Here is a 19863-nt window from a genome sequence, read left to right on the forward strand (position 1 = left end):
TCAAATTCATACCAATAATGGTAAATATTATAACATCAAAAAAATGAATAATACACGTAGCAAAGCGACTTCCTTCTCCAAAAGTGTGGTTATCATTAAGTAGTAAAGCTCTAAATAATGATAAATACTCTAGGGACAATGATAATACTATATAATTAATTTATATTTATATCTAAAAAAGTTGAAGTCCTAAAATCTTAAAAGCAACAATTTTAAAAACACGCCGCGGAGTTATGACTAAGCCTAGAGCATCCCAAACTCTTTCCAGATGGCCACTCAAATACAAATCCATAGACTTTTTAAGCCTCATGAGTCATGACTAATAAGCCGAATCTTAAAACTCGTCGCAGGGTTATAGCCGGGCTCAGAGTGTCTCGAACTCTGCCCAGATGACCACTCAAATACAAGTCCCTAGATTTGTCAATTCTCGTGACCAGTAAGCCGTGTCACAAGACTCACCACGAGGTTATGGTAAGGTCCAAAGCATCTCGAGCTCTGCCCATATAGTTACTAGTGTAATGCCCCAGTCCCAGATGGAGTTGGAGAGTTACTACATGTCGCCTAAATCATTTTTCACAATATAAATAAATATTTCGAAGACTCCATAGACATATCATCATCCACTTTCAAAGACTCCATAACAATAAATACGACAACTCAAGGCTTAATTGTCAACATCCCAATAAATCTAGTCAATACAATAGATCAATTTACAAAATAATAACCTTTCAATAATTAGGTATATAAACCCACTCCCTTATTGAGGAGGGGAGGGCTCTTAGCCACTTTTCATACTCAAACTTCTATAATTTTCACACAGTGAACCATAAACTAACTTAAGCATTAGAGGTGTTTTCCACCACCCTGAAGCTCCCACTTTTCCATAGTTGCAAGTGCAAGTTGGGCCTCCGCGAAGTTGCTTGAATTGTGAAACACAACATCAACACCTTCTTAGAATTTGGCTCAAATCTTGAAACTTCTAGGATATAACTAAAAAAATATCCCTTTGTTGAGTTTGATTCTTTAGATTTATTTTATGTTTGGTTCTCTGTTTGTGGTAGTCAAGGCATTGAAATCCTCTCAAACACATTGTGGGTGAAGTGGAGGGGAGATTTTACCCGAATTTCATAACAAAGAGAATAATCCTGTCATTCTTCTGGGTTTTGAAATCATTGTAATAAAAGAGGGGTGTTAATAATTATCTTTTTAAACATAATCTTTTTCATTATTTTTAACCTGATATTAAATAATTAGAAAATTATTTATCCTCTTCTAGTTATTTACATATCATTTAATGTTATATTTATAAATGATGAATATTATTTTTCTTAATTAATAAAAAATAAAAAATAAAAACTTGAAGGTGGCCTGAGTCTACATAGTTGTGTGAACATAACTCACACAAATACCTTGTCTGAAACTCAAGGCCTAGTTGGTTGGTTCCATACTTATTAGTGAGGCTCAGTAGCAACACTACAAGATAATCTAGAAGCTGCTCCACAGTCCTCACACCCATAGTTGACGATAATTACCAACGTAAAAAGGCGAGAGTTTGGATTGGGAAGTAAGCCACTAAGAAACATTAGTAAACCCCATAACATAGTCATCCAGATTCTCTGGCGAAAATTGCCTTATTCTTTAAAGGAGTTTCTTCATACAAATTAGATTTTCTACAAGTTAAAGAGCATATGCATAATTTTGAGTTCTGACAGAATGCCATGCCCTCTAGTGGAAGTATCAAGATACAGACCTCTCGTGGAAGTATCAAGATACATTAAATTCCATCAATTCTCCCTACCCACCCCCTTTTATTCGTATACATATATTTGCTTGCTTCTGTGACTCTCTGCTTTTACTCGACTGCAACAAAGCCTCAGCTACTTGATCTCTGCCATATCCTTTTGGATGTCTTGCTTGGTAGGAGGAGCTCTATAGTATGCTGAAACGGTTGCCGGGAAGAACATCTGTCTCACTCCTTCTGCCTTGATAATGGGAAATATTATACTGGATGCACTCTGAAAGGTACAAAAATTGTTCAATAGGTGTTGTAGGGGATATTTATTTATACAGATGAGGTTATTAATTCATGCCTATAGATGTAAAACCAAAAAGAAAAATGGATAGAATAACTAACTGCACTTGGAATTCTACAAAAAAAAAAAAGTAAAATTTGATGTGGAATACACACCGAAATCAACCTAGCTCCAATCCACATGCCTTTGGGTGAAGGAAACGGTATTAGCAGACGACCAACACCATATATTGCAACCGCAAAGAAATGGAGAACTAAATTCAATGGCCGTGGGTTTAGACCAGAGAGTAAAGCTACCGGTCCTGTTGAAAATATGCCTCCAAGGCTTAAATAGTCAAAACAAGCTTGGCGCATCTCCTTCCTTGCCTGATCAGGTGAAGAAGAAAACACCTTGTAGAGGGCACCAGCCAAAGTATTTATTGTAGATGCCACCGGCTATAATAACAAACCATATCATACAACAATGTTAGTGTGAATTAACATCCTGTGGACATTAAAAGGTTCCTTGACTTTTCAAACATCATCATATAACAAAGCAATTCAGAAACAACGGAAAGAACACTTTGCCATCCAATTCTAGTAGCACCACATGAATAAGCAATACATGTCAGCAATACACTTTTTCTTCTAGAGAGTCACCTTTCGCAAGGTGTAAAAGGATTCAAGATACTTGGACAATGAACGTGAATCATTCAGGTCACACAGTGGCTTAAGAAGATCACGGAGTACTACAATATCGGAAAGTGCCACAGTCATCCCACCACCAGTTAGAGGATGCCGCATGTTGAAAGCATCACCCATTAGAAGGGCTCCAGGAGTAGGAAGTGGATCCGCTGGCATGCTTCTATTTGGCATGCTTCTAATATTTCCTTTATCAACTGCAGATATGAAGGCCTCCCTAAGCTCAGCTGGAATCTGTAATTGAAATTCTCTAGATTAATCCAAGGTCAAGGAACAGATGTTCTTGTTGAAGCCAACGCAAAACAAGGATGAAAAATAACGAATACAGTACTAGTAGTACTGCCATTGGAATTGAGTCATGGACATCATAATCAAAGATCATTTACCAAAAGAAAAAAAAAAAAAAAGATACCTGTGGAGCCACCACCGTTTTCAAATAATTGGCCATTTCACCATTAGCAACAGAAGGTAATTTCTGACCAGGTACATCAACCAAACAGCGAACTTCAGTACTACTGATTGGATAAAACAAGATGGGTGAAGGGTCAGCTAAAATGACATGTCCATGATTTGCAAATGGAAGTTCACAGTTCTCCAAGACTAAACCCACAAAACAAGATGGCACGTCTACCTGTTGAAAAACATTAGTTTTCTACAAGTCAGTCTCAATATAGAATGGAGCAAGAATACATATGCCCAACAGCAAAAAAGTAGAAGTGTATGAAAAAAAAAAAACAAATTAATTTCTCTAGATCCTGGATTATGATAATATATATTATAACTGTCCAAATATGATCAGTGAACAATTCCCCACTCAACTCTAACTGCACCAGGCAAACTGTAACTATTTGATAGTTCCAAGATGGTAACTTCACCTTAGGGTTACAAAGAGAGCGGCGAAGATTTGAGAAGCAACCATCACACACAATTGTAAGAGGAGCATAAGCTTTATGTTCTTGGTCATCCTTTGTTTTGTACTGAACCCCCTTAATGGTCCCATTTCCTTCAAGCAGGGATGTAACTGTACCTTGTTCCAATTGCACACTGAACATGGACATAACTATGTGCTTAGTACAGAGCAAACCTTGAAGACCAAATTCAAGAAAAGTGGAATGTGCACCAGAAGTCCAGGACAAAGCAATATTTTAACAAGCTACAGTGTAGGAGATTCATGGAGCAAGGATAGCATAAAACTTTACGACGCTATGTTGAAAATAAGCAACAAGAAATATTACTTCGGAAGAGTGGCAGCTTTTTCTCTCATCCTTTGTATAAAGCGCCCGTTGTGGAAGCTCCTTCCAGCCACATCTGAATGAAACTTTTCCAAAGGATAAGACAGTCTAGCAGTTTTCCCATCCTTGAAGAGAGCGTATCCAACCACTCGCTGAGCATCAATTTCCTCAACGCATTCTGATATCAAAGCACAATTGTGTCACCAATACACAACCAAAACCAATACTAAGTAATCAATAAACCAACGCCAACAAATTCTCCTTGGAACAAGAGTCAGTTCACAACCATGTGTGCAATCATCCTTAAAAAAACTTTATTGTACTTGAAGGATACAGGAAATTACAATAACGATGTGAACTTCCTAGCATACCTTCAAGGCCCAATTCAATTAGTTTTAGGTATCCCCCAGGCTGCAGAAGTTCACCGACAATTCGGTCTGGCTCTGTCAAGTCTCTTTCAATCACATGAACCCGTCTTCCGTCCTGCAATCAGTGGCAAAAAAATTAATAAATAAATTAGATTCTACTTGTAGAAGGAAATAAATCAATAATTTCAAGGTAAGGGGTCGCTGAGGGGTGATATTGCCAGGGAAAGTAGGCAACTTTAAACACTATGCATTCAGTCAAGCTTCCAATTCCTATTGATTAAACTATCTAATCCAATTTTCTATTATCATTGAACTTGCGTAATTTACTTCCACGCATATTCACCGATCCAGATTCCCCAATAAAATAAAAGTATGCGAAAATTATTTAAAATATATATATTTTCAAGCCTGGATGCCAGATTCCTGAATTTGATCAGTACCTATATATGCGCTATCAAGAATTCTCTGGTTTCATAATACCGGAAATTTCAAAAGACCCACCAATTTTCATACCCATGCAAAAAGAATTAAAGTCGAGAATTTTCAAATTTTAGAAGTTCTTTATTGTCTTGAAAAAAAAAAAAAAAACAGTTACCTTGGCGAGGGCGTAAGCGAGGGCAGCACCCACTACACCGGCACCGACGATGACAACGTCCGTGCCGGAGCCCTCCAATGGGCGAGATTCTCCATTGCTAAAGCTCTGTTTCGCGCATTCTTCCGGAAAACTCTTCTTCATGAGCTGTTTCTTGTTGACGTTGCTACAATTCCTACGACGGAGAGAGTAGAGAAGAACGAAGCCGAACAGGGAGGCAAAGAAGGCCCAGAGCAGGTGCTGATCGATAGCCATCGTTATCTTCAGCGGGATGAAACAATGAGACCCAGATGAATAAAAAGAGGAAGAACAAATGGGTTGAGTCAAATCCTCCGTTTCACCCTCCACCCTGCTCGCAATGCCGGCTCTTGTTCTGGTTCTTCTAAGTAATATGGAAGTGGGTGGGGAGAATTTATGGTGTAGAACAAGAGAGAATTTAGGAGGCAACGAGACTAGAGAGAGATTACAATGCAGCGGTGGTGAAGAAGATATGGTTGTGACTGTGAATGTAATTGTGCATGTGAGTGGGTGGATTTATAGGAGCATCTGCTAACTTGGGATTGTGGCGCCATCGTGGTGGGTAAGAAATGAGTTTGAACAAAGAAACCCAAAAGAGAAAGGCAAAAATGACATTGGCCGTTAACCAAAACTAAAAAAATTATCTCTATCATTTTAACTTATTATTATAATTTTTTTAAATTTTAATATAAAATATAATAAATAATTTAATTTTTTTAAATTTTAATATAAAATTAATATTTAAAAATTATTATAATAATATTTTATTTATTATTATTTAAAATATTTTAAATCACCTCATCTGTATAATTACACGAGACACGTAAGTAAGTTTAAAGTAGGAGAAATACAGGGTTGTTATTTAGGTAAATTCCCTCTTTTTCAGGTCTTTAGTATTGACCCCAAAAAGTATGTATTTATTAGACATGGACTGACTCTATATAAGTAGCTAGGGAACATAGGCTAGTTTGGTTTACTAAAATCAACTTATTTTTGTCTCTAAAGGAGCTTTTGCCATACCTGATTAAGATCTTCTTTTTAGTGGGTTGTTAAAAACCTATTCAAATGGTTTTATCTTATCTTATTATTATAATTTTTATATAAAATATAATAAATAATTTATTTTTTTTAAATTTTAAAATAATAATAATATTAAAAAATAATATTTTAATTATTTTTTTTTCATTTTTTATCTAAAATTATATCATCTCATCCTACTGTCTAAACTACACCTTAATGTGTCTATTATTTGCAATGCAAATTGCAAAGCAAAGCTTGATAGAATTTAACTTTCCTTCAAATTCATTCCAATAAGCAATAATGGTAAATATTATAACATAAAGAAAATTGAATAATACACGTAGCAAAGCTTTAAACAATGATAAATACTATAAAATTAATTGATATTTATATCTAAAAAAAAAAGTTGTTTAAACAATAGTAATCAGCATTAATGCATCATGCATGGTTGTTGCCATGATCAGCTATATATCTCAAACAACTTGTAAATATTGCGGCCAGTTGGCAACAAATTATTAGTTGCGAGCAGCCTAGTTTGTATATTCTAGTGACTCTTTTTTGTTTTTCTCGACTAATTAATTAATTTGTACTCCCTAGCTGGATCTCAGCTTTACACACCCTTACACCATGTTTAGAAGTGGGCTGAGCTAAATTTTTTATAAATAGTAATAAATTGAAAAAGTGGAGTGAGTTATGTTGAATCAATTTAAAATGAGTTTAGGTATATTTAGATATTAAGATGAGTTTAGTAGTATTTATGAAAAATTGAAAAAGGTTGTGAGTCCTACGTATAAAGATGTGTTGAGTTAAAAAAGGTTTTAGATCCCACGTATAAGGAGGTTTTGAGTTTAGATGAGCTTAATAATTTAAAAGTTGGCTGCTTGGATATTAAGTTTAGCTTAAAATTAGATCGAATTGAATTAATCTCAGCTAAATCTTACAACTAAACAGGACTAATTATAAATATCTCATATATATATATATATATATATATATTTGTCTAATGAGATTTATATTGATCAAGTGAACCACTTGAATCCTGATCAAGGTACTCATCTTGCCAGAGAACCTTGAGCCATTATAAACATGAGCCATAAGTAGTGGAGTAAAAAAAAATCGGTGAGCTAGTAAACCAGACTGGCTCGGACTGAAACGGTGGGTTGAGTTTGGTACCGAGTTTGGTTCAATTCAGTATCGGTTTTATTTTCTTAAAACTAATCAAAATCGATCCGGTTCCAATTTTTCTTTTTTAAAACCAAACTGAATCGGACTAATTCATATATATAAATATATATTAATTTTGTATATAATATATAAAATATTTTTGTATTATATGATAAATTAGTAATTAATATAATATTAAATTTTAAAATTTTATATCACTATAGTTTATTCTATTAATAGTTATACCAATACTATATCATTATATATTATAATATATTACAATATATTATCACTATATTATTATATACTATAATATATTATATTATATATATTATATAATATAATATATTAAAACTGAAAAATTAGACCGAACCGGACTGGAAATTGATAAAACTAGAATACCAATTTAGGATAATAATTTGTATATAATCGATTTTAAAAAATATAAAACTGATACGTACCGATTATATGTTAAATTTTATCATTTTATCCAAAACAAGATCGGATTGGCGGACCGAACCAGTTATCCAAGTACATAAACTGGCCAGAGATCAGGGCAATTCTTGGTGAAGCTATGCCCACGTCATGAACTTGATATTTACAGTAGGGTGAGGTTACTCTACCGCCTCACCCTTACCGCTGGGCTTACCACCCAGTGTAATTTTTTTTTCATTTTTTTTTCACATTTTTTTAATCACTTTCTTAATCATTAACTAAAAAAAAAAAATACATCAATACACTTAAAATCACTAAGTAAAAAAAAAAAATATTTTTTTGCCTAGCAGTCAACCCAAGCGGTCAACCCCAGGAGGCAAAATAGCTTTTTCCTTTACAGTATGGGGTTGTTATTTATTAAGGGGCCGAGATGGATGCATGTCTGTCGTGAGATGACAACTACGTACATCGTCTGTCCAGTGTCCACATTCATAAAGGGTTGGAGGGGCTGAGGTTGAAAGATGGGACTAGAAGTGGGGACTAATTGCGTGCCTTGTTTAATGCTTTTTAAGATCTGTTGTTGTTTTCTTGTACGTGTAGTTGCATGCTTTGTATCGTTCATTGAATGCTTGGGGACCAGATGTAACAACTAACTCAAGAATTGACTGAATATCTAATCTTTGAGGGATTAGTTCCTCCAAGAATGAAATCTATTTCACTTTTTGCATGCTTTACATCAGGAGCTCGTCTCCCTTTTATACACAAATCAGACGTTAATTCTGTTATAAAGGGAAGGGCATTATTGTACATTTAGTTAACACTTTAAGACTACAATTGTAACTATACACTACTTAATGAATCATGTGCTATCACGTGCCTCAACTGCTTCAATCCTTCACACTCGCTGCTCCCTTGCTTCCAGACTTCCCTTCTGTTATTTCTTCTTCATGCTAATGCTCGTAACATTTCAACCCCTTCAAAAGACCTTACCCACAAGGTCAGGGTATTGCAATCGCAATTGCTCAACAGGAACCCATGTAGCATCTTCCTCAAAGGCCCCATGCCATTTAATCAACAACTCAATAAAATGGTTTGTTGTTAACAGGAGTCATTCTTCTCTACAAAACTTGCTCAGGCTTAGTTCTAATTTCACCATGTGAATCTTGCAATGGTAAGGCTGAGGAAATAATCTTCAAAGGCCCTACATGCTTCTTTAATCTGGACACATGAAAAAATGGATGGATAGCTGAAGTTGGTGATAATTCTAGTTTATATGCTACTCTCCCAATACACTCTAACACCTTAAAGGGACCACAATATCATGCTGCCAACTTGGGATTAAAAACAGATCCCACAGTGTGTTGCTTGTACTTTTGTAACTTCAAGTAAACCATGTCACCAACTTGAAATTGCCTATAAACATGCTTCTTATCATACTATTGTTTCATGGTAGCTTGTGCTGCCAGCAAATTCTTTCTCAATAAGGACAGAATCTCCTCTCGAGATCTCAACTCTAAATCTACTGCTTCATTCTGAGTTGTACCTGCTGCATATTGTAACAAGGTAGGAGGAGGCACACCATACAAAGCCTCAAATGATGTCATTTTAGTTGCTGCATGCAAAGAGATGTTGTACCACCATTCTGCCCAAGGCAGCCAATAACTCCACTGTTTTGGTCTCTAAAAAAAAAAACAGCTCAAATACTGTTGCACACACTTATTCACAATTTCTGTTTGTCCATCCGATTGAGGGTGATAAGCAGAACTGTAATGAAGCTTTGTACCTTGCAACCTGAAGAGTTTTTTCCAAAATCCACTTGTGAAAGTGGCATCTCGATCAGTAACAATTGTTGCAGGCATACCATGCAACTTGAAGACTTGTGAAATAAAAAGCTTTGCCACAGAAACTGCAGTGTAAGGATGAGACAGTGGTAAAAAATGGGCATACTTAGTGAGTCTGTCCACAACCACTAAAATGACAGAAAATCTCTTCGAATTAGGAAGTGCATCAATAAAGTCCATAGAGATATCACTCCATGACTTCATAGGAATAGGTAATGGCTGCAATAACCCTGCTGGCAACAGATTCTCCACTTTGCATTTCTAACTTACTTCACATTTTTTAATGAAATTCTTAATATCCTTCCTCATTCCCAACCAAATAAAATCTGCTTTAGCTCTGTGTAAGGAATTTTGGTAACTAGAATGGCCTCCAAAAGCACTACTATGTATAAATTTCAGCACTTGTTGTTTCAAAGGGGACTTGGAAGATAAAAATACTCTACCTTTCTTCAGCAAAAAACCATTCTGTAATGTAAAGGCCTGATTCATTAATTCCCCTTTTTGCAACTTCTGACATATAGTAGAGATCTCTTCATCATGCAAATAAGAATCCTTCAACTGCTGCAACCACATTGGATCCAAAACAATTATGGCAGATAACAGTACTTCTTTGTCTCTTGAATCATCTCTTCTGAAAAGAGCATTTGCAGCCACATTCTCCTTGCCTTTTTGATACTCAATTTTGAAGTCATAACCAATGAGCTTACTAATCCACTTTTGTTGTGAAGGTGTACCTATCTTCTGTTCCAGTAAAAACTTTAGGCTTTGTTGGTCAGTTCTGATGACAAACTGAGAGCCCACAAGGTAAGGCCTCCACTTCTTAACAACCACTACTAATGCCAAGAATTCCTTCTCATATGCAGAAAGATCCAATGCTTTTCCTTTCAAAATTTGGCTAAGGAAAGCCAAGGGTCTGTCATTCTGGATTAAAACAACTCCTACTCCTTGACCTGATGTATCACATTCAATTAAAAATGGTTTAGTAAAATCAAGTAAAGCTAAAACAGGTGGTTGAGAAATAGCCTTCTTCAATGCGTCAAAGGCTTGTGCAGCTGCATTACTCTCCAATGAAAGGAATCTTTTTAAGCAAATCAGTGAAAGGCCCAGCAATTAATCTATAATGTCTTACAAACTTCGTGTAATAACCAGTTAAGCCAAGAAATCCCCTTAAGGATTTGATGGATTTGGGCAAAGGTCATTCCACCATGGCCTTTATCTTGGATGGATCAGCTTGCACTCCCTCAGCAGACACCAAATGTCCAAGATAGTCGATTTGCTTGGAGGCGAACCTGCATTTACTTCTCTTAGCAAACAATGTATGCTTTGCTAATACTTCTAACACTAAGGTTAAATGTTGCACATGATCTTCCTCATTCTTACTGTATATTAAAATGTCATCAAAGAAAACTATAACAAATTTTCTTAAAAAATGGTTGAAACACTTCATTCATCAATGACTGGAAGGTAGCAGGAGCATTGGTTAAGCCAAAAGGCCTAACCAAAAACTCATAATGGCCTTGATGTGTGTAAAATGCTGTCTTCTCAATATCTTACTCCTTCACCCGAATCTGATGATAGCCAGATATGAGGTCTAGCTTGGAAAAAACTGTAGCCCATATAATTCATCAAGAAGTTCATCTACCACAGGAATAGGAAACTTGACTTTAATAGTTTCTCTATTCAAAGCCCTGTAGTCTATACACATAAGCCAAGATCCATAAGCTTTCCTCACAAGAATCACAGGAGATGAAAAAGGAGATTGACTGCATCTTATAACTCCAGCTTCTAGCAATTCTTTAACTATCTTTTCAATCTCAGCTTTTTGTACGAAGGGATACCTATATGGCCTAACAGAAATAGGCATTGTACCCTCTTTAAGATAAATCTTGTGATCATGGCTCCTCTTTGGAGGTAAACCCTTGGGTTCCTCAAAGACTACAACAAACTTTTTCAAAACCTCCTCAACTTCACTGTCTATCGGTTCTTTGCTAGCAGGCTGTTGTAGCTGAACTAACGGTAACAACATTCCTTTCCTTTCAATTGTAGTCAACTGACATATGTGAATATCCTCAACCAATTCAGGTTTAGTAGCATTCATGCCTCTAATTGTCACTATCTTGTTGTTGTGCTGGAAAGACATAGTTAAACCATTAAAATCCCATAACACAGGGCCCAAGGTTCTCAACCACTGCATTCCTACTACAACATCACAACCACCAAGAGGCAACAAAAAAAATCAGTGTTAAACTGATTGCCTTGCATCTAAAACTGCATCTGTTCTATCAACCTTTCACTTCTCATTTTCTCCCCATTAGCTACACGTACTTCCACCTGCTTAGCAAAATTAATTCCTAACCCCACTTTTCCAGTAATCATGGGATCAAGAAAATTATGTGTGCTGCCTGTGTTCACAAGAATGACAACAGGACAATCCTAAACCTTACCATGAATTCTCATACTTCTTGGACTCAAATATCCTACTATAGCATTAAGAGATATCTCAGGAACTATACATTGTGGAGTCAGAATCTTATCCACAGCCTAATTTTCTACCATCTCACAATCTTGCTTGTTATCATCTCGAAATAACTCCATCCCTTCCATCACAAAGAACTTAGCCTTTTTCCTCTCACATTTATGACTAGGGTTCCATTTCTCACCACAGAAATAACACAACCATTTTTCCCTTCTTTCCTTCATCTCAGTTGGGGTAACTTTTTGTATTGGCAAAAATGGCTTAAAACTGTTATTCTTTTCTACAAGAGTGTTGTCTTTTCTTGCAAAATTATTAGTAAATCCATTTCCTTCAACAGAAAATGGTGCATAGGAATTTTGATAATTCCCCCCTCTAAAGTTACCATGAATACTGTGGATGTATTCTTCTTGCATCTTAGCAAGACCAAAGGCAGAATTAAGAGACTGAGGATGCAGTATCCTCACAAGTAATCTTATTTCATCTCTTAATCCACTTGAAAACAAGCTCAGCTTATAATCTTCAGACAATCTTTTCAACCTATTAGAGATTTCTTCAAACTGAGTTTTGTATACAGTAACTGTAGAAGTTTGTTTTAAATGTTTTAAAGCTTCCATAGGATCATCATATGATGAGTTCCCAAATCTCAATTGTAAAGCATCAACAAAAGCATCCCAAGAAACAAAAAGACCAGTTTCTTCAGCACCTTGGAACCAAATCAAAGCAATTCCCTCCATGTACAAAGATGCCATCCAAATCTTTTGTCCATCTGGCATAGGATACAAAGCAAAATAATGATTTGCTTTATAAACCCACCCAATAGGATTATCCCCATTAAACTTTGGAAAGTCTATTTTAATAGCACGAAACTTCATATCTCTTTGTTCTGGATTACCTCCATCTTGTCTGCTACTTGAATTCTGATGACCCAGCCTGCCACCATTAACATTCACAGCCTCAAGCAACATATCCAGCTTCGAATTCAAGGATTCTAATGCTCCTTGATGATCTTCAAGACTCTTTCCTTGCTGATCTTGACTTTATCGCAAACCCACCACCATCTTCTCCAATTCTTTATAACGAGTTCTAGGACTGTTTATCCGGGTTCTGACTCGGGAACCCGGGTATACCCAAACCGAAACCTAAATTTGAAATTCGGGCCGGAACCCAGATCGGGTTAACCTGGGTCAGATCCGAGCCGAAACCTGGATGAACCCGAATTTTGTAAAACTCGGATTCCGGGTTCCGAATTGAACCCGGGTTTTTTTTTCGGATTTAAAAAGCCTATTTTTTTTAATAAAAACCTATATTATATTAAAGATTTTTTAAGAAAAATCAATGTTGAAAAGCATAATTCTCTTTATGTAAAAGCCTATATTTATTATAGAAATTTTTAAAAAAGTGTTGAAAATCATACTTTTTTTTTTTAAAGCCTATATTTTGTGAAAATTTTTCTAAGAGGTAATGTTAAAAAGCATAACATTGTCCAGAATAATAAAATATATAAAAATGAAAAACTAAAATGCATGTAATCCACTACATATTACATTATATTACAAAATATAAAATTACAAGATATGAGTTACATATTAATAACATATTCTTCCATGTGATTTAATCACACCAAATAAAACAAGTATATTCACTGTAGTCACCCAAACAAAAGATAACCGTCACATTGAATTCCTAGTATATTCTCTGCAGCCACCCAAACTGAAGAGTTCGAATGTATTTCAACAGAGAAAAACACAAACCATAGAAAGGAACACTAAGAGCATTATCTCTGAAATTCCTATCCCTTTTTTTGCCCCTTTCATTATGATGATGATCTTGAGTTTTGAATGTGAAAATCTAAAATTTCTCTATCCAAATTCTCAACCCATTTATCTGTTGGTGATAAGGAAATCATTTCCCAATCAATGCTAATAAATGGTGCTGAAGCCATATAATTTAACCCGTCGTCTAATCCACAAAGACAGTTAACAAAAAGCTAGAACTTCCTACCTGTTTCCTTGCACAGAATGAACAACCATATGTCATCCATGTACCTGCAATATCCTAGAAAACTTGAATTATTGCAATCCAACTAAAAACTAAAAAAAAAGAAAAAATCAATTTTGGTTTCTACATAGAAAAAAAAAAAAAAAAAAAAAAAAGAGGAAATGATGTCATCGCAGAAATTCACTATTTCTAAACAAAGCCTTACATAAAAATGGAATATTGTCATTTTTATGAGATCTGAAGTCTATAAAAATGATGCCATTGAGATCTAATCAGAGCTTATATGCTTAGATCTACCATAATCGCACAAAAAAGACATGTTTGGGTTTTTGCCAGATCAACTCAGATTACACAAGCATTACTAGTCTCTAGAAGTGGATACTACGAGAGTATGCTCCAAAAATACCACGTTCTCTATACATAACCAATCTTGGTTGACAAGTCATATATGGTGCAACAGTCTGATATTTCTATTAACAAATAATCACATATAGGCTTGAGTTTTGCAATCCAAACACATCCAAAACATATAACATTAAGAGTATAGAAATAATTTAGTTAGTCATATTCATTTGTGTGTAAAACTACGTAATGAGAAATCTGAGTAAATAAGTTATAATTTATAAATGTGGCTGTTAGTCACATCATTATCTGCCATTCAACTAAAGCCACCAATGGTCGTCTAAACTATTAAATGAAAAATGGATAAAGCTCAAAGACAAAGAATCCAAGGTATTTTGTTTATGAATGGTAGAATCCAAGATAAATAACTAACAATTCCTAATTCGAAATCAAGTGTTCATAACCCAATATTTTGTTTTTGATAAGTAATAAAGATTCTAATGAAGAGTGTAAGAGGCTTAGCCCAAGTACGCAGGAGGGTCCATTACCCAATATTACTCCTGCCTTGGCAGGAGTTTGGCAGGGAAGATCTGGATATGGTCCTAACCTTCAGCATCAGCAAACTGAATAGAAGACAAACATGCAAGCTATCAATTGTGAATCATAGTAAATTTGTCAGATTAAGAAGGGGTAGGAAATCTATTTATGGATAAACTAAATGCCCATAAACAAGCAGTAGGACGTAATCAAGAACACTAAATAACTGAACCCTCTATATACATCATTAAGAAATTATATCAAAACAAACAAAAATGAAAATTCAAGTTTTTGGCAAACAAAGTCCTAAAAAAAATCACCTTCTTTCTAGATGTATATGGTCACGTTGGAATGTAAACTACTTCATCTTCTCTGATCATGCTTAGCAAATTCACAACCATGAATATGGAAAAGAAAAGCAAAGAAAGTTTGATATGAAACTGAGATTATTTGTCTTTAAAAGAAACATAATCTGAGCAAAAAATATGCAATCATACATTCCTGGACATATAATAAATCCTATAGTTCCAATGCGTAATCCAGAAATATTATCCTCCCATTTTCCAACGAAATATCACATATATAAGTTGGGAAGGGGGCACAAATCTAGAGAGAGAGAGAGAGAGTTTACTTGGGAGTTCATGTAGTTCAATGACCCCTGATAAGCAAACTGACATTTTTTTTTATCGCCAAAAATGCAGAAACAGAACACGGTAAGATAATATTTTTCCTTTGTTCAACTAAACAGACTTAACCCAGAAAATACCTTATAATTTCAGGCTTCGGCTAAGAAAGAACAAACCCAGCAGAGAGAATAAAGAAAACATACGGAAGCCTCTGCCAATCACTGGCACTTCCATCGTTCGGCATTGCAGACAGCAGATCAGATCCTTCTGCTATCAATGAAACCGAAAGAAACACAAAAATCCAATGCGTTTTGTATAGATCGAGAATTGTAGCTTGATTTTTTACCCATTCCATACCGGGAAGAACTGCAGGAAATCGTTTGATAACACTTCTTCCTATTTCTCAATGACATCCGACGATCAAAACCATCGCAAAGCATAGAGAGAGAGAGAGAGAGAGAGAGAGAGAGAGAGAGAGAGAGAGAGAGAGAGAGAGAGAGAGAGAGAGAGAGAGTGATTTCGGGGGAAGGGGGGCAGCTAGCGCAATTATGGGTAGTGAAGCACTGAAGGAGTTAAGAAACCCGGGTACCGGGTTTTGTAGCTGGGTTTTGGGTTTAAATCTGAAACCCGGACCGGATTTATCCGGATTTTGAAATCCAGGCCGAAACCCATAACCGGAATCCGGTTATCTCGAGTTACGGCCTATATGAACAGTCCTAATGAGTTCCTTCTACCATTTGGGAAAAAAAAAAAATTTGCAAAAAAATAAACTTGCTATGATACCAATTGTAACAACTAACTCAAGAATTGATTGAATATTTGATCTTCGAGGGATCAGTTCCTCTAAGAATGAAATCTATTTCACTTTTTGCATGCTTTACATCAGAAGCTCGTCTCCCTTTTATACAAAAATCAGACATTAATTCTGTTATAAAGGGAAGGGCATTCTTGTACATTTAGTTAACACTTTAAGGCTACAATTGTAACTATATACTACTTAATGAATCATGTGCTATCACGTGCCTTAACTGCTTCAATCCTTCACACTCACTGCTCCCTTGCTTCCAGACTTCCCTTCTGTTATTTCTTCTTCATGCTAATGCTCATAACACCAAAACTTCCTTTTTTAGGTGTTTTTGGGTGTCGTAATCACAATAAAGCTCCCATTTCTCCACAGCTGCAGGTGGGAGTTAGGCTTATGTAGAATTACTCGGCTGCGAAACACAACATCAACACATTCTTACAATTAGACTGATCAGATCTCGAAACTTCTAAGATATAACTAAAAAATAATTCTTCGTTGAGTTTGATTCTTTAGATCTTTTTTATGTCTGGTTCTCTGTTTGTGGTGGTCAAGGTATTGAAATCCTCTCAATTAGACACATTGTGGGTGAAGTGGAGAAGGGATTGTACCCGAATTTCACAACAAATAAAACAATCCTGTCATATTCTTCTGGGTTTTGAAATCATTTTAATAAAAGATGGGTGTTAATTAATAATTATCTTTTTAATCATAATCTTTTTTATAATTTTAACCTGATATTAAATAATTAGAAAACGGTTTTTTCTCTTCTACTTATTTACATATCATTTAATGTTATATTTCTAAATGATTAATATTATTTTTCTTAATAAAAATAGGCAAAAAGATAAACCAGTACTTGAAGGTGGCCTGAGGGGAGATCTTTCAATTGATGCGCCCACCTTGAAGGTGAAAGTTCAGAATTTTAAAGGTCTACTACGATTTGTCAAGTTTCTGATATGAGAAATATATATTAGTCATAAAAGTAAATTTATAGACAGATGTAGCTTGTTGTGGTATATTAAATTATAAAATGACTTTTATTGTAAAATAGAAATCACACAAGTTTGTGAATTTACTTTTGTATAGCCTCTTTGTGCCTGTAATAGGTCTCTACTTATATATTTAAAGGAAAATTCTATATATTATATTACGATCTTACTTGTATTTTACTAAGTAAGATGTAACACATTTACTACCATTGAATGATCATTGATTGGATATTTCTTTATTATCAAATGATGATAAATACACCACATCATATATAGTACAATACAAATAAGATAGTGATGTGGGGTATAACATTACTCATATCTAAATAACCTGGTCTTTTTCTCATGTAAAAATGCTTGCTAATCAAGTGGCTCATCATTTGGCAAAAGGAGATTTGTGTTTACTTGATGGTGTAGTATATATGGAGGATGTACCTTTGAACATTCATCGTTTTGTAACTGTTGATGTGTCTATTTAATCAATGAAATGTTCTGTGTTGTGATAAAATAAAATAAAATGTCTTACTAACTTCTCAATAAAATTAAAAATGAAATTAAAAATTTAATAATTTTCCCATGCACCGCACTGATCTGCAACAAAAATCGATAATTCAGAGGACAAATAAACAACCTATATCAATAGAAATTCAAATCGAAAACAAAAACCCGAACTCAAATCAAAATCCTAGCTATTATCAAACGTATGTACTCCATTGAGTAGACATGCTTTTCTTGGACATATTAATGGCCATCATGAGGACCATGTCCACACTCAAAACTATTTATTAATAAAAAACTTTATGTGCAGTCGCTTTTGCCTACTCTTTTATGTACTTCACTGACGTGATTAGCTGTGTATTAAAAAAATTAATACAGCCAATTATCACATCAATGGAGTGCGCAGAAAGTATGTAAAAATACTTATATATAGCATTACTCTTTATTAATTAGGAATTCTCCAAATGTAAAAAAATAAAAACCTAAAATCATTGAAATTAATTCGAAATCTGGAAAACCAATTCCCTTCGCATTAAATCACTGAATTTTGCGCGTGAAATTAGTTGGGTTTTGTTATGTGAAAAATTATAGTTGGAAGAAAAGAGCAAAATCGACCTTAACTCAGTTGGTAGAGCGGAGGACTGTAGTTGGTAACACCAAACAGATAATCCTTAGGTCGCTGGTTCGAATCTGGCAGGTCGGATTAATTTTCTTTTGTTTTTGTACTACAAACTTTACCCTCAACCGTATACCAGATTGAAGAACATCCCCCAAAAGGATTAGGGTAGTAAAAATCTCAATTTTTCTAGATGTCAAACAAAAGTTTTGAATATGATTAAGGCACTAAAAAGAAATATTTCAGTATCTGTACAATTTCGAAATAGTCTATATATAGATAAATTAATTATATATGTATAAATTATATTTCAAAATAACATAAATGAAAGTTTTAAAAAGTTAAAACACATATTCATAAAACTCAATAATATCTCTAAGTTCTCAATTCAACTTTTAAAAAAAATAATCACTCATCTTTATCACAAAAATGGAATTATGGATTTGATTTTCAGTCTTCGAAAAAAGGAGATTAAAAAAAATTAAGAAAATAGTATTCAAATGTGAGAATTTGAATGAAAATTACAAAAAGTCAAGATTTTTATATTAATTATAAAAATAAATTAATTTCAACCGGTACACCGAAAATTAACAGATATTGACCGAAACGCACCGAAATAACTGGTATTTGACCCGGTACGAAACACCTACCTCCCTTGTGCTAATTACTACTTCGGCACGTTAAGTACCGACCAATACAGCACGATGTATTCAAAACCTTGCATCAAACCCCCTCGAATAGTGCTACACGTACAATGTATTAAGTGACAGTTCTATTTTATTATTTTTTTCTTTTTGAATCAGATTTGAATTTTAAAATTTTAAAATCTTTACTATTTTTAATAATTGACACGTCAATACATATGATTATATAAGTAAAATTGTAAGTTTACATAGCATTTTCCAACCCTATTTGTGTTTATCATGAAAGCAACCCTTTAAACTCCATCTTATACCCCAAATCTCGATTTATTTAGCTATACCTAAAAAGGAGTACCATTGTTTATGAGCAAAAGCAGAGCCTGGAATCATGCATGATCCTATTTATACGAGCTTTGGGTATTGAAGAGTAAAAGCATCAGTAACCACCATTTAAATTATAAATGAAGGAATCTGATTTTCAATTGTATTTCTTCTCCATATTTCTCAGTTATGTTGAATGGGTGTTCTCGAGGTTTTTTTAAGCCTTCAAGGGGTTTTCGTCAATGGGATCCTCTCTCACCATATTTATTTATTTTGGCAGAGGAAGTTCTCTCGCATATGTTAAATAGGGAATTTCACTTGAGAATGATTAAGCCTTTTAATTCTTGTGGAGGTACCATGATTAGCCATTTGCTGTATGCAAATGATCTACTAATTTTTTCTAATGGTGGTAAGGCTTCAATTTGAAGACTTTTGACAGTAATTCATTTATATGAGGCTATGTCAAGCCAGCGGGTTAGTGCTCATAAATCTTCGATGTTTTTCTCTTCTAATTTCTCGGTGAATAGGAAATTGGAGGTAAAGAAAATCTCTCGCTTTGAGGAAGGTGCATGGCCTTGTATTTATTTGGGCATCCCTTTGCATGTGGGGAGGGTGCAATTACGTATGTTTG

At 34.7% G+C, this 19863-nt stretch overlaps 2 protein-coding genes across 2 annotated transcripts; both read right to left on the minus strand.

Moving 5' to 3' along the window:
* Positions 1 to 1600: 1600 nt before the first annotated feature.
* Positions 1601 to 5482, minus strand: LOC122274732 (squalene epoxidase 3-like). Its single transcript, XM_043083741.1, has 8 exons — positions 4909 to 5482; positions 4317 to 4428; positions 3949 to 4123; positions 3589 to 3757; positions 3126 to 3344; positions 2672 to 2947; positions 2189 to 2467; positions 1601 to 2015 (listed from the first exon to the last, which is right to left on the minus strand). The coding sequence occupies exons 1-8, from the start codon at positions 5158 to 5160 to the stop codon at positions 1878 to 1880; spliced, it is 1620 nt and encodes a 539-aa protein (XP_042939675.1). The 5' UTR covers positions 5161 to 5482; the 3' UTR covers positions 1601 to 1877.
* Positions 5483 to 8978: 3496 nt separating this feature from the next.
* On the minus strand, positions 8979 to 12824 carry LOC122274627. Its single transcript, XM_043083650.1, has 6 exons — positions 11945 to 12824; positions 11709 to 11785; positions 10991 to 11511; positions 9827 to 10461; positions 9326 to 9613; positions 8979 to 9154 (listed from the first exon to the last, which is right to left on the minus strand). The coding sequence occupies exons 1-6, from the start codon at positions 12822 to 12824 to the stop codon at positions 8979 to 8981; spliced, it is 2577 nt and encodes an 858-aa protein (XP_042939584.1).
* Positions 12825 to 19863: the final 7039 nt, after the last annotated feature.

Source organism: Carya illinoinensis, chromosome 8 (genome assembly GCF_018687715.1).
Source record: "Carya illinoinensis cultivar Pawnee chromosome 8, C.illinoinensisPawnee_v1, whole genome shotgun sequence".
Taxonomy (NCBI): Eukaryota; Viridiplantae; Streptophyta; class Magnoliopsida; order Fagales; family Juglandaceae; genus Carya; species Carya illinoinensis.

What these genes read in the sequence shown, in the direction of transcription:
- LOC122274732 (XM_043083741.1), bottom strand. Translation starts at nt 5,160, where the DNA reads ATGGCTATCGATCAGCACCTGCTCTGGGCCTTCTTTGCCTCCCTGTTC. An exon ending in AATTGAATTGGGCCTTGAAG is followed by an intron (nt 4,124 to 4,316) that starts GTATGCTAGGAA and finishes CTTTGATATCAG; the next exon opens with AATGCGTTGAGGAAATTGAT. An exon ending in TTGGAGCTAGGTTGATTTCG is followed by an intron (nt 2,016 to 2,188) that starts GTGTGTATTCCA and finishes TGTACCTTTCAG; the next exon opens with AGTGCATCCAGTATAATATT.
- LOC122274627 (XM_043083650.1), bottom strand. Translation starts at nt 12,824, where the DNA reads ATGTTGCTTGAGGCTGTGAATGTTAATGGTGGCAGGCTGGGTCATCAG. An exon ending in AGATGATAACAAGCAAGATT is followed by an intron (nt 11,786 to 11,944) that starts GTGAGATGGTAG and finishes TTGTGAACACAG; the next exon opens with GCAGCACACATAATTTTCTT. An exon ending in ATTTTGCTAAGCAGGTGGAA is followed by an intron (nt 11,512 to 11,708) that starts GTACGTGTAGCT and finishes ATGTCTTTCCAG; the next exon opens with CACAACAACAAGATAGTGAC.